At 37.3% G+C, this 15,501-nt stretch overlaps 1 protein-coding gene across 1 annotated transcript in view; it reads left to right on the forward strand.

Annotated features, from left to right (window-relative positions):
- The window catches only part of SREK1IP1 (SREK1 interacting protein 1), a 40,162-nt gene that overhangs the window by 6,799 nt on the left and 17,862 nt on the right, over window positions 1–15,501 (forward strand). Inside the window, exon 3 of the mRNA XM_008691671.2 lies at window positions 1,932–1,979. Within this exon, the coding sequence (XP_008689893.1) occupies window positions 1,932–1,979 (48 nt within the window). The remainder of the gene's footprint in view (window positions 1–1,931; window positions 1,980–15,501) is intronic.

Raw genomic sequence — 15,501 nt, forward strand, 5'->3', positions numbered from 1 at the left:
TGTTACACCACAGTTCTGCTACAGTGTAGCATATGTGTTCCTACTCTATGCAATACAAAGTACAAGATTTATGAGAAAAAATGAGATTGGGACACAGCAAAAACTTCATCAGTGATACATAAAAGATGATAGAAACCTAATAACAGTAGCACAGTTTTGCATATGTTAATTGGTTAAAAGGCACATAAATAATACAGTAAATAGGGTACTATACCTTGTAAAAGACCTAAAGTTTGCTATGGAAGCAGACTTCGTAAGAATTGCAGTTTATGAATTGTTCTGAAGTAATGGTAGAGGAAGAGGATGACATGAAATCAGATCAGAGTTATAACACCTTCTGTGGGTGGGCTCTGCTCACAGCACACATGGCAAACTGAGGTCACTAGAAATATTTGGGGGTGTGTCCTTGTGTGTGTTTTGCATATTCCTTTGAGCTTCAGAGCAACTGGATACCACTTTCTGCATTCACCTAGTGTTTTTCATAGACAAAAGTCACATTATGTTCAAATTGTTCTCTCTTACATCAGTTGCATTGGAATAAGTTTGTGTTTTTAGAACAAGCATTATAGCACACCTGGCTGTATTTTTACTAGAATAGCTCAGTAATGTATATTTTACAGTAAATTTGGGATTAGGGGAAAATGACTAATGTTTTGACTTCATAACAGTGAAGAGATACTTTGAAAATGATCTTTGTTTTAAAATTAGTGCTGTTTTATATTTGTGTTCTATGTACTCTAATTTATTAGTGAATTTGGGTTATATCTCCATATGAAGGATTTAGGAGTTAGATGCTTTGCATTAAGGTAATAGAGCAATTCTTTCCTGACCTTCTCGTTGCTGGAAGCCCTTATTGGAGGTGAAAATTAGTTTCAACTATGTATATATATTATGCAGCCATAAAGAGGAATGATCTTCTGATATGTGCTACAGTTTGGATGATCTTGAAAACATTATGCTCAGTAAAATAATTCAGACACAAAAGGATAAATATTGTGTGATTCCACCTATATGAGATTCCTAGGACAGGTAAATTTATAGAAGCAGAAAGTAGGATAGAGATTACCATGGACTTGAGGGAAGGGGGAACGGGCAGTTGTTGTTGAATGGGTATAAGTAGTGTTTGGGATGATGAAAGANAAGAGTGGTGATGGTTGTACAACCTTGTGAATGTACTTGATGCCGCTGAATTCCACACTTAAAAAGTGATAACGGTGATAAATTTTATGTATATATTATTACAAAATCAATTTTAATTTATTTTATCTCTGTTATTGTTATCTTCCAACATTGCTTGCATGTAGCACTAATGATACAGAGCTACTATAAATATTTCTAAGCATCGATTAGACTGAATATGTGACTAGCAGTTTGTTTTCTCTTGCCAGAATCTGATTGCTGAATTCAGATGTTTCTTAGAATAGCTAACAATTAAAGTATTTTTCTGGATTTTCACCAATTCCTTTTAAAGAGTCAGTTTGTTTTTCTTCTAAGGGAGAGCAGAAAAACATTTGTTATCTTGGCTGTTCATATATATGTATACATAATAATGAGTATAGATAGTGAATATATATATATAATTATTTACATCTGAGGGACAAGCTGAAATACTCTGGAATTTCTTCCTCAGTGTTCTAGCTCCTGGAATGTTTAAGCTCTTGATTATAACACTGAATTTCTGTTCAAGAATAATTCCAGAATATGTTTTTCTTTAAATATTGTCAAAGAAAATAATTTGAGTAAATTGGCTTTTCTAGTGATTTCTAACATTCATAACAATTGAATGAATAGTGTTACTAATTTGGGTCAGGAATGATTTTTTAAAGAAAGAAATTCTACAATAAAATGTTTCTTAGCTTTTTCATGTGATGAAATTCTTAGGCTTCTTCTTTTTTGTATGTGTCCTAAAATGTCATCCATTTTTATTTCAGGTTGCAACAAGGATAGTGTCCGAGCTGGCTGTAAAAAATGTGGCTATCGTAAGTACATTAAAAAATAATATTCCAAAGAGTGAATCATTGCCTCTTTGGGCAGTGTGACTTGGCATGCTGATTTCAGTGCCCTGATTTCAGCATAGTTCTGTAGCCCTGTCATTTAGCTCAGGTTTGCAGATGGTTCAGAAATTGCTCTGTCAGCCCTAAGTAGTTCCATTCTTCCCTGATGTAGACTCATTGACAGGTGGCTATATATCTAGTGACTAGCAACGGTGTCAAGTACAAGTGGAGTAGTAGATTTAGGAGGCTGGAGAAAGTATATTCAAAAAAAAAAACAGGGGTGCCTGGGTGGCACAGCAGTTAAGCGTCTGCCTTCGTCTCAGGGCGTGATCCCGGCGTTCTGGGATCGAGCCCCACATCAGGCTCCTCTGCTATGAGCCTGCTTCTTCCTCTCCCACTCCCCTTGCTTGTGTTCCCTCTCTCACTGGCTGTCTCTATCTCTGTCAAATAAATAAATAAAATCTTAAAAAAAAAAAAAAACACAACACATACACTTAATCTTTTACTCCTTATCTTTCTAGATATTGGGTGAAGAGGGGAAAGCAATGAAAATTATTTATGAAGGGTTTTCCCATTGATTGAATTTAGTCTTTTTAAGGATGAAATTGGTCCTAGAATTTCTGCTCACAGGCAAAAAGTTGATGTAAACAGTCATTAATCTCTATATGATCAATGAAATGGAAAAGTAAACTTTAACACATGCAATTATGTAGCTTAAATTTGTAATTATGTACCATAAACAAATATCATTTCTTTAGTTAAATGTAACAATTCCTAAATCTTTGATAACAGGGAGAACAGTAGCATTTGTTGTTTTATTAATTGGAGACCATGCACATGAGCCTGGGATTATGGTTAGTACTCCATATAAAATTAATTAATTAATTAACATAGAAGTATAGTTACAATTGATGCACAATGTTATGTGAGCTTCAGATGTACAACATAATGATTTGTGAAGTTTATACTTCAGGCTGTGCTTACCACAAGTGTAGTTAACCATTGGTCACCACGTAGTGCTATTACTATACCACTGACTATGTATATTTATCTTCCCTATGCTGTAAAGAAAAGTTATTTTTAAAAAGATAAATGTGATGTAAGAAAAAAAAAGATGTTCATGCAAGAACATGTAAGAGAGCACTCGGGACAGAAATCTCCATTAAAAAGGCTCATAATGAAAGCATCCTGAGAGTACCAAGCACATTCCTCCAAGCAAAGGCTGAAATCTGGCACAAGGGAATCTTGCTCAGTTAGCAAAAGTGGGTGCATAAGCATACATATCCTTCACTTAAATAAAAACTCCTGAAGAATACACTTTCATGCAAGAAATGAGTGCAGTGAAATTTTTTCTGTGTTTTAAACTTGTTTATATTTATTTCTGCTTTGTTTCCTTTGTTTAAATCTTTGCTAATTCCCATGTTTCATTTCTTGATTTAGGACTTAAGAACCTGCTCACTCATGCTCTATCTCTCCCCCTATATATGCTGTTTTATTTACTTCAAAATCTAGAATGGATTTTCCAGTCTGTCTATAAGTACTAGTTTATTTACTTGGACTTCTTTTTAACTTTTAACTTAAGACTTGTAGGAAAATAGCGGTGCCTGGGTGGCTCAGTCAGTTAAGCATTTGACTTCGGCTCAGGTCATGATCCCAGGGTCCCTAGGATCAAGCCCCACATCAGGCTCCTTGCCAGCTGGGAGTCTCCTTCTCCCTCTCTCTCTGCCTGCTGCTCCCCCTCTTTGTTCTCTCTCCCTCTCTGTGTCTGTCAAATAAATAAACAAAATCTTTAAAAAAAAAAAAAAAAAAATTTGTGGGTCTCTCTCTGCCTGCTGCTCCCCCTCTTTGTTCTCTCTCCCTCTCTGTGTCTGTCAAATAAATAAACAAAATCTTTAAAAAAAAAAAAAAAAGACTTGTAGGAAAATAATAAAAATTTTTTGGAAATAGAGTATTTGTTGACCTAATCTCCTTAACTGCTATTTTATTACAATGATGGACATATCTGTTGTAATTAGATTTTTTTTTTTTTTTTTTTTTTAGAGAAGCCAAGTCAGATAGGTTTGGCAGTCTTTCTAAGTTTTGTTCCTTCTTTATTATTTTAATCTATGATTTTAGTGATTAACTTATTAAATAGCTTCTCATTTATTTCCTATGGAAAAATTCAGTAATACTTCCCTTCTGGCTTGAACTTACATTTTATACCTGTTAAAGATGAAGGACTTTTCAATTTACATGTCTTTCTGATAGAAACTACATTTTAAAAATTACCTGTTATTTGGAGGCCAGAATCTTTGTATTGATGGTAGATGTAAGAGAAAAGTCCACAAAACCCTTTGAAATGTTTTTAATGTCTAAAAATGTGTACATTCATCAATCAGTTACAAAAGAGTATTGTTTCTCTAGTGTTGTGAAACTAAGTTTAGGTTGTACAATTTTAAAAATTTTAATACTTGATTGAAAAAGATTTTATTGTCAGTATGTTTCAATAGTGGTTATATTGTTTTTAAAAGTTTCAAGTTAAGGATGAATGTGTTACTAAATAACATGGATGCTGCTTTTTCATGGCAGTTTCCTCAACAAAATAAGAATTGTTATTTCTGTGATAAGTTTTTGAGGTTTTTTTTTGGAGTTGGCAACTTCTGAATATTTAAAAGCTATGAGGACACTAAGCCTTTTTCCATGGAATAAATATCTCAAATAATTATGATAATTCTCAGAAAATATACCTCTAAAAAGTTCAGTATAGTATACTCAGTAGTTGAGCATTTGATCATAGAGGCAGGAAATAAAAACATACCTAAATGCCTCTAATGTTTTGTTTAACTTAAAATGCTAATCTATTGATAGACATTTATGACCTTTTCTTTGCCTGTGGGTCTGCTCATTATTGTTTCTCATAGACTTTTAAGTGCAAATATCTGAAATGCATTTCCGACTTTTTATAGTTTGTTTCTTCAGAAATAAGCAAGCAGTGAAAATAATAAATCTGAGTGCAAAATCATTTTATCATTAGTTCTCATTAGTGGTAATACTGCCCCTCTGGAAATCTTTGGCCTTTTTTTTTTTTTTTTTTTTTAGTTGTCCATATGGGGTTGAGGGCAACAGTAGGACATTTAGGATATAGGGTGTATTTAGTGTATAGGGATTATAAACATCCTGTGATGTGTAGGGCAGTATTGGACAGTGAAGAATTGTCTGCCTTAGAATGACAGTGGCACCCCCTTTGAGAAATAGGTACTTTTTCTCATTGTTTTAGATTTTTTTTTCTCTATCTTATACAGTCTTGTTCCAGTACCTAAATTGAAAACTGCTTTTAAAAATAATTCATTTCGGGGCGCCTGGGTGGCACAGCGGTTAAGCGTCTGCCTTCGGCTCAGGGCGTGATCCCGGCGTTATGGGATCGAGCCCCACATCAGGCTCCTCTGCTATGAGCCTGCTTCTTCCTCTCCCACTCCCCCTGCTTGTGTTCCCTCTCTCGCTGGCTATCTCTATCTCTGTCAAATAAATAAATAAAATCTAAAAAAAAATAAATAAATAAAAATAAAAATAATTCATTTAAATCAGGTGTTTCCAAATGTACAACTTTGTTTTATAGAAACAACCACTCTTTTTTGCCCCACGTTCATATCTTTGGCCTTACATGATTTTATATAAGCAAACTTATATATAACAATAACAAACTCTTAATGGTGTAAAATATCAACAGGTAAAGTAAAATATATAGGCATGAGCTGGGGAAAAAGTGACCAAGAAGGTACGATGCTGGGAGAAAAGGAAACAGGCAGCAACAGATAAGCCAAAGGAATAGATTTTCAAAATGAGGGGAAATTGTCAAGTGCTACCGATAGGATTTGTAAGAAATCATTTGGAAATTTTCATTGTACTTACCAGATAGGATGCTTTTTTGACCTTAGGAAGATCAGTTTAAGTGGAGTGGTAGGTCATGAAACAAACTATGCAGATTCAGGCCTAGATAGGGAGGGATAAAAAAGTGGAGAGCCTATATAGTCTCTCATTTCAAGAAATTTGCATGAGAAAGGTAAGGAACTTAGTCCTTAGGGACTACTATAACAAAATACCACCAGCCCAGTAGCTTATAAACATAAATTATTGCTCATCTGAAGCTGTTAGTCCAAGTTCAGGGTGCCAGCAAGTTTTCTAGGTCATAGACTTTTCATTTTATACTCACATGGTGGAAAGGACTAGAGATCTCTCTGGAGTCTTTTTTATAAGGCAGTAATCCCATTCATGAGGGTACCACCCTCAGAACCTGATCACCTCCCAAAGGTCCTATCAACTAATACCATCCTCTTTGGGGGTTAGAATTTCAACATATGAATTTTGGGGGGACAGAAAGATTCAGGTCGTAACAGGAACATATTGGGTACAATGGACCCTTGAACAACATAGGTTTGAACTGCACAGGTTTAATTTTAAGCCTTTTTTTTTTTTTTTTTTTTTTACTAAATACAGTACAGGAGTAGATCAAGAACCACCACATGTCTCCCCCTCCCCACCTGCACTCAGCCAAACCAGATCCTAGAGTAATACCCATTTCTTGCTCCTCTCCTGGGAATGTGGAAAACCTCCTTCCAGGTGGAGTCCAGGGAAGGTAGATAACCAGGGAAGTCAGAGTACCTTTACTCTCTCTCTAGGTCACTTGTTCCACCTGATCCCCTTTATGTGGTCTAATGCAGTTTCTGCTTGTGGAAAATGCTGTCAAGGGGTAAGCTGCCAGTTCCCCTGCAATATTAGCCACCTGCCTCAGAAATCATTCAGCACCGTGGACAGCGCCCCACCCTACGGAGGCCCAGGCTCCTGTCTGGTGCTGTCCTGCCCTTGGTGTCCTTCTGCACTCCTTGGTTGGGGGGTGGGGGTAGGCGGGTTATTATCTGGTCCTTGGTTACTTCAGGAAGAATCCTTCCCCAGAGTCTGTTTCTTGCACCTCCCTGTTCAATACTTCAGTGAACTGAATTCCCCACAGGTAGTAGAATGGAGAGTGCCAGGAGCAGGCAAGAGCCCTGATGTCCCAGCCTTCTCTAACTTTCCTCCACCTTTGCTTTGTTTTTCATCATGTGGTGATTTCTGTCTTACTTTTCTATCACATAAAATACAGTAGTTCAGTTTTGGGGGAGCCAAAGTTATATGTGGATTTTTGACTGCCTGGAGATCAATGCCCCTAACCCCGTGTTCAAGGGTCAGCTGTAATTCCTGGAAGGGAATTTGGGATAAATGGAGGGTTTTATATTTAAGATATAATGTGTTTATATAGACTGAGGGGATATTATAAGAGATGTTTCAGATATTGGAGACAGGAGAAGGTTAAGCAATTTCGTCTAAGAGTTATAACAAGGATATCTCAACTTTGGAGGAAGCTAGGTGAGAATAAGTATGGATATTTTCGGGTATGGAGACAGAAAGTAGAAAGACGCTGTCTGATGAACTTAGGAGGTGGAGTTGTCTGTTTGGGAAGGGTGCATTGAGTGGGATGGGAAAGTGGTTGAACAATAATTTAAGTCAGGCATAAGTCTGGAAAAGTCATTGAGGAAAACAGGACAGACAAATAGATGAAATGCCATGTGTTTGTGCTAATGTTCATGAATGTGTGATTGTGCTCAAGCATTGTTTGGCTGCTCAGGGATAGGCACAATCCAAAGGTTAGCTTTGAGCCAGAGTGTTGTACAGTGAGGTATGCTAGAAGAATAAGAATATGAATGAGTCAGGGGTGCCTGGGTGGCACAGTGGTTAAGTGTCTGCCTTCGGCTCAGGGCGTGATCCCGGCGTTATGGGATCGAGCCCCGTATCAGGCTCCTCCGCTGGGAGCATGCTTCTTCCTCTCCCACTCCCCCTGCTTGTGTTTCCTCTCTCACTGCCTGTCTCTCTCTCTGTCAAATAAATAAATAAAAAATCTTAAAAAAAAAAATTCCTTAAAAAAAAAAAGAATATGAATGAGTCAGAGAGGCTTATAAAAGGATATTCAGAGAGTTAGGAATGAGAAATTTGATAGACTAGGAGAAAATGAAGGGATTGAGTGAGTTAAGGTCTTAAGATTCCAAAACAAATCTATGCGTAGGTGTAAAGGAGTGAGAAAGCTAGAAAGATAAAAGCTTAGTGTCAGAGTATGATATTGGAGTTCAAAATTTCTGAGATGGAACATTTCAGGTGATGACAAGGAGCATGGTGTGGTCATGGCATCTAGAATATCGAGAAATGGAGGAAAGCTATGCAAGCACCCTAGACTGTCCCTTGAGGCTTGTGGAAGGGCTTAGAGTGAAGAACTCAAGGGTGAGCCTCATTCCAAAAACTTCAGTCGATAGGCTATTCAGCAACAGGGCTGAATTGGAGAGTAGAGTACTGCTATATTGGGAAACAGTATTAAGAAGCCTGGAGGAGGGGGGCCTGGCTGGCTCAGTTGGTTAAGCATCTGCCTTTGGCTCAGGTCATGATCCCAGAGACCCGGGATTGAGCCCAGCATTAGCTCCCTGCTCAATGGATAGCCTGCTTCTTCCTCTGTACCCTCACCCCGCTTGTGCTTGCTTGCTCTCTCTCTCCCAAGTAAATAAATAAAATCTTAGAAAAAAAAAAAAAGCAGCAGCAGATTGGAGGATACTAGTAATACAGAAGTAAGCTGTAGAAAAGTGTTCTCAGGGAAGAGCCAAATATCCTTTAAAACAAGTGGTAGAGGGAGCAAACTGCGAACAGGTAGGACAATTTGTCCACTAAAGATTGCATGTTTCAGAAGCTGTCATAAAAAGATTGGGAGAGAAAGGGGCGATTATTGTTTAGGTCAGAGGACCAGAAACAATATGAAGATAAGACTTCAAAAAAGATGAATGGATACGGAAGCCTGCATCTTGGGTAGGAATCAAAATGATAGGGATGTGAAGCTTGGTGGAATTAATTGCATTTAATAATTGAAAAGTTTGTAATGTAGCCTTAATGCTTTCAGAGCAAAGGACCTTAGGTAAAGCCAAACCCTGGTTTACTTAGCCCTTGTTCACGTGGTCTATATACTTCATAGGACAAGAAATAAGTACATGAGCACCCTAATTATAAAACAGGAGTTCGGGACACCTGGATGGCTTAGTGGGTTAAGCATCTGCCTTCGGCTCAGGCCCTGATCCCAGGGTCCTGGGACTCCTTGCTCAGCGGGGAGCCTGCTTCTCCCTCTGCCTGCCACTCCCCCTGCTTGTGCTTTCTTTCTCTCTCTCTGTCAAATAAATAATCTTTAAAAAAAAAAAAAGGAGTTCTTTTCATTCATTGACACATCTTTATCAGCACAGTCTAAATGAAACTGTAGGTTTTGTTGTTACTTGGCACTTCAAGTTGCCCATCTAGCCACTCCTTAAATGCAGACAAGGGAGACTATATCTTTCCTTTTATGGGTATAATAAATGGTCATAACCTGACATCATGTATTAAAAACCTACTTGGTGCTAGAGTCTGTACTAAGCACTTTCAAGATACAATTAATTGTGTTTCATTCCTAAAACAACCCTATGAAGTAGGTTTCATGGTCTCCATTTTTATGAACATTAAAAAAAAAAGAAAGATTGATTCTGACACCAGACTGATTGCCTAGGTGCAAACCTCAGCTGGCACTTACTAGCTGTGTGACATCAGGGAAGTTGCTTAACCACTCTGCTTCAGTTTCCTGTCTATAAAATGAGATAATTATAGCCCCTAGTTCCACAGAGTTGTTGTGATGATTAAATTAGTTAATGCAAGTGTTGAGATCAATGGTTTGTCATAGGAATTCCTCAGTAATTATAATTGACTATTGTTACTGTTACAAATCAGAAAACAGGCTCACAGGATTACTTTATTATTAAGTGGGAAAACTGGAAATTGTAATATGGTAATCTGTAAGACTTGACACTATGCCATGGTCTTTTCCCCACCATTTGTAAAAATTGTGATAAAATATATATATAACATAAAATTTGCCATTTTAAGCATTTTTAAGTATACAATTCGGGGGCATTAATTACATTCACAGTGTTGTACAACTGTCTCCACTATTCTGACACTTTTCATCACCCTAAACAGAAACACTATAACCTCACTTTCTCCAGCCCTCCCTTCCCCCAGGCCCCAGCCTCTAATACACTCTATTCTGTGAATTTGGCCATTCTGGGTATATCATGTAAGTGTAATCATACAGTATTTGTACTTTGTGTCTAGCTTATTTCCCTTAGTATAACATTTCAGAGTTCATCCATGTTGTAGCAGTGTGTGTGTGTGTGTGTGTGTGTGTGTGTGTGTGTGTGTGTCTGATATACCACATTGTATTATTCATTCATCTGTTGATAGCCACTTGGGTTGTTTTCACTTTTCGGTTATAGTGACTAATGGAGCAGTGAAAATCAACGCACAAGTTATCTGTTTGAATCCCTGTTTTCAGTTCTTTTGGGTATATGCCTAGGAGTGGAATGCTGGGTCATCTGTGTTCAGCTTTGTGAGGAGCTACCAAACTGTTTTCCACTAGAAATTTTACATTCCCACTAGAAACGTACAAGAATTCCAATTTCTCTACATTCTTGCCAAAATTTATTTTTCTTTTCCTTTTTTTACAGGTGTAGCCATCCTAGTAGATAGGAAGTGGTATCTCATTGTGGTTTTGATTTTAATTTCCCTAATGACTAATAAAGTTCAGCATCTTTTTATAGTCTTATTGGCCATTTGTATATCTTCTTTGGATTAATGTCTATTCAAGTCTTTTGCCCATTTTTTAATTGAGTTTTTTTTTGTTCTTGAGTTTTACCACTTGTGTGTGTATATATATATATATATACATATATATATATATATATGATGTTAAACCCTATCAGATATATGATTTGCAAATATTTTCTCCCATTCTGTAGGTTATCTTTTCACTTTCATAATAATTTCTTTGCAAAAAGGTTTTAAATTTTAATGAAGTCCAGCTCATCAATTTTTTCTTTTGCTGGTGCTGTTGGTATTTTTCTTTTTTTTTAGATTTAATTATTTATTTATTTATTCATTTATTATTTGAGAGAGAGAGAGAGAATGAGGGGGAGGGGCAGAGGAGAGGAGAGAGAATCTCAAGCAGACTCCACGCTAGGTGCAGAGCCCAATATCGGGCTTGATCCCACGACCCTGAGATCACCACCTGAGCCGAAACCAAGAATCAGACACTTAACCGATTGTACCACCCAGGTGCTCCTGGTGGTATTGGTATTTTATATCTAAGACTCCTTTGCCAAATTCAAGGTCATGAAGACTTACCCTTTGCTGTCTCCTTAGAGTTTTATGTCTTAGAGTCTTAACTCGTATATTGTTAAGTCTTTGATCCATTTGAGTCAGTGTTTGCATATGATGTGAGTAAGATGTTCAACCTCATTATTTTGCATGCGGAAATCAGCTTGTTTTTGCACCATCTATTGAAGAGACTGTTCTTTCCCCAGTGAGTAGACTTGATGCTCTTGTCAAAATTCAGTTTGCCATATATATATATGGGTTTATTTCTGGGTTCTTAATTCTGTTCTGTTGGCCTATATGTCTATTCTTTTTTTTTTTTTAAAGATTTTATTTATTTATATGACAGAGAGACAGCCAGTGAGAGAGGGAACACAGCAGGGGAGTGGGAGAGGAAGAAACAGGCTCCCAGCGGAGGAGCCCGATGTGGGACTCGATCCCGGAACGCCGGGATCACGCCCTGAGCCAAAGGCAGACGCTTAACGACTGCGCTACCCAGGCGCCCCTATATGTCTATTCTTGTGACAGTACCATCCTGTTTTGATTACTATAACTTTGTGGGAATTTTTGAAATCAGGAAGTGTGAGTCTTCCGCTTTTGTTCTTTCTCAAGATTGTTTTGGCTAGTCAGGGCACCTTGAATTTGGGAATTGGCTTTACCATTTTGAAAAAGCCCAGTCATTTTTTTATAATCAGCTACTAAATGGTTGTAATTTGAAACGTCTCTGTGTATCTGTGGCCAGAATTTGTTTCTGGTCACCTAAGAATTTTCAGCTCATTGTCTGCTTTGAGTCTATGTAGAAAAGAAGTCACAAAAACTGTAATTTGGAATACAATTATTTCCTAAGTTTGTTTACTTACTCCCCCAGTAGAAAAAAAAATAGGAAACTATTTGTAGCTTCATGAGTAACTTGTCTTAGGATTAGTTTAGGGTCAGTTTCATTGAAGTAAAGCTAAAATGCATGTGAGGTGGAGCTTGCTGCCAGTGTGATTGTTATTTCAGTATTTTATTTACTTTATTCATTGTAATATGAAGTGTTTGGGTACAAAGCTAGCTTAAATAAAGGGAAAAGTATATCATCAGGAGTTCTGATCAAAATGGCAAGCTGAACCAAGGTAGAAAGTCCTCCCTTGTGCTTTGAACACAGAAATGCTGAGAAAAAAACAGTAACAACAACAAAAATAACCCAGCTCAAATGAACGAAAGGGAAATCTCCAGTGCTGGAAATGAAAAGGAGTTCAGAGCCAGAACAAGGAATGATCGCTGAAAACAGTGAGGTCCACAAGCCTACTAGGTAGACTTTTATGAACTAGGGAGTGAAGCCTTGGACCGCTATGGGATGGCAGGTTAGCTGGAGTGGGGACTCTTACATAAAGCCCGACTGTTCAAAAGGCTGTGAAGCAGGGATTAGAAAAATCCCATTCACTCTCTAGGGAAAGTGGCAAGAAACTTTACTGTATGAGTTCCTATAAGATAATTAGAAGAAAAGGAATAAGCTAGAATTGGCAACCCAAGCTTATACCATGTGTAAGTATGAGCAGTGAATTTACACTGCCTCCGGTGACACAGGAACTATTTTTCCAGGTTAAGAAATTAACATTGAAAATTGATCTGGTGTTGGGGCAGCTGGCCTGCTCAGTTGGTAGAGTGTGCAACTCTTGATCTCGGGGTCGTGGGTTCAAGCCCCACGTTGGGTGTAAGAGCTTACTTTAAAAAAAAAAAAAAAAAAAAGATTGGTCTGCATATGATTCCACTCATATGTGGAATTTAAGAAACAAAACAAATGAACACAGGAGAGAAAATAAAGAGAGAGACAAACCAAGAAACAGACTCTTAACAATAGAGAACAAACTGAAGGTTGAGGAGGGAGGTGGGTGGGGGATGGGTTTAATAGGTGATAGGGATTAAGGAGGGCACTTGTGATGAACACCTGGTGTTGTATCCAATTGATGAATCAGTATCTTCTACACCTGCAGCTAATATCACAATGTATGTTAACTAACCGGAATTTAAATTAAAATGTGGAAAAATTGGTCTGGTATCAAATTAGATAGAGAAACTTAAGTGCAGCTATATGTCATTATTAATAAAACCACAGAGAAAACTAAAGACTGCATAGAAATTTTCAAAATAAAGGGACTGAGGAACAAAGAGGAGATAGGTTAAATATTGTTGATATTCAGTGATTTTTCTCACAAAAATGGCAACTTCATATGATTAAACTAATAACCAACATAGCATGGTAGAGTAATTCCAGTATCAGACTTTTGAAGCAAGAGCAGTATTAGGAATAGAGATTCAAGAACAATGAAAAAGGTAAAATGACAATGATCTTGATTGTGCTTATTAACATAATCTCCAAATATTTATAGTAAAAACTGTATTAGAAGGAGAAATTCACAAATCTTTGATGATAGAGGTACTTAGAAATTATACTATCAGAAGTTATTAGACAAAAAAATATGGAGAAGATTTTAACATAGCACTCTATCCAACAGGGTGATATGTATTCTTTTAAAATAAAAATACATACCAAATCATTTAAAAAATTTACTAGATGATAGTCCACCAAAGAAATCTCAGCAAATAGCAAATAACTGATCTCATTCAGACCCTACTTTCTGGTAGCAGTGTCATAAATTTATAAATCAACAAAAGCATAATTTGAAAACTCCATATGTTTGGAAACTGGAAAGAATACTTCTGAATGATTCATTTGGAAAGAAATCACAACAGAGGAAACTTGTTTCCAGCAGTATGGCAGACTGGATCCTCTTGCATACAATTAAACTTCTATGAAATGTACAGTACATATTTTAGTTACAATAGTGTTCCAGAAAGAAAATAAAGAATTAGAGGACAACAGTCAAAGGAAAGCAGAAATTCGAAGAGGTAAGACTTGAGGGTATTTCCTGAGCCCAGTGTTCATGAACATGTGTTTTCATGGGTTGGCAGAGTACAGGAGATAAAAGCAAGGCCCGGGGTCCTGCTTAAGATTGGGACTCTAATAAGAGGTGTACTTGTATAAATCTAGAACTTACAAAGGATTTCACACTCAAAGTATGAGAGAAGTAGAAATAAACACTAGCATAGGGTTAGGGTGAATCCTTAGTGGGTCCTGGAATCAGTTATGTGGTTACCATCAGCACTGTTTGTTGTTTTTTATTTTTGTTTGTTTTTGAATATCAAATGTAACGCTTCAGGTAACTTTCTGTTTCACTGTTAATGTGTTAGTGTATATTTGTATTTGAATGTGTATATGAGGACAAAACATAATATTGAGTGGCAAAAACTAGTTGCAAAATGATAGGTAAGTATAATTGAGTCTGTGTTATAAAATAATCCAATATGCTGTTTTGGAAAGATAAATGCCAACTGCAGTATACCAGCTTCTGAAGACAGAATAGAATGGGATTAGGACAGTGTTCCAAGGACTGGTGCAAGATCCCCGTGTGTGTGTGTGTGCGCGCGTGCACTTGCACTCACGCAACATGCCTGCAAACATTTACCTTAAAAAAAACTAAGTGAATATGACAAAATGTTAACGTGGGTGACGGAGACTTGGATATATATTGGTTATATAATTTCCTGTACTTTTGTGTTATTTGTACTACATGATTTTTGAAAAAGCTGTATCATGCTATAATAGGTAACTATTACAGTTTTATTATAGGGAGAGTCTTTAGGGGGTGAACGATATCAGAATGAAATTTTTTTTTCAGAATGAAATTTTTATTTAAGTGTTCTTTAGAAGAGCACAATCAGGGGCCCCCTGGGTGGCACAGTCGGTTGAGCTTCTGACTCTTAGTTTTGGCTCAGGTCATGATCTCAGGATCCTGAGATTGAGCCCCGAGTCAGGCTCAGGGAGGAGTCTGCTGGAGTTTCTCTCTCCCTCTCCCTCTGCCCCTCCCTATGCTTGCTCTCTCTCTCTCTCTCTCTCTCTCTCAAGTGAATAAATCTTTTTTTTAAAAAAGCACAATTAGGGGCGCCTGGGTAGCGCAGTCGTTAAAGCGTCTGCCTTCGGCTCAGGGCGTGATCCTGGCGTTCTGGGATCGCGTCCCACATCGGGCTCCTCTGCTGGGAGCCTGCTTCTTCCTCTTCCACTACCCCTGCTGTGTTCCCTCTCTCGCTGGCTGTCTCTCTGTCACATAAATAAATAAAATCTTTAAAAAAAAAAAAAAAAAGCACAATCAGTTATATTATTATGATACCTTTAATTAGATGAAAGCTATGCAGTTGCTATGTAATTAAGTACATAGAAAGAGAAAATACATGAACTATGATG

The sequence above is a fragment of the Ursus maritimus genome, unplaced genomic scaffold (genome assembly GCF_017311325.1).
Source record: "Ursus maritimus isolate PB19 unplaced genomic scaffold, ASM1731132v1 scaffold_5, whole genome shotgun sequence".
Taxonomy (NCBI): domain Eukaryota; kingdom Metazoa; phylum Chordata; class Mammalia; order Carnivora; family Ursidae; genus Ursus; species Ursus maritimus.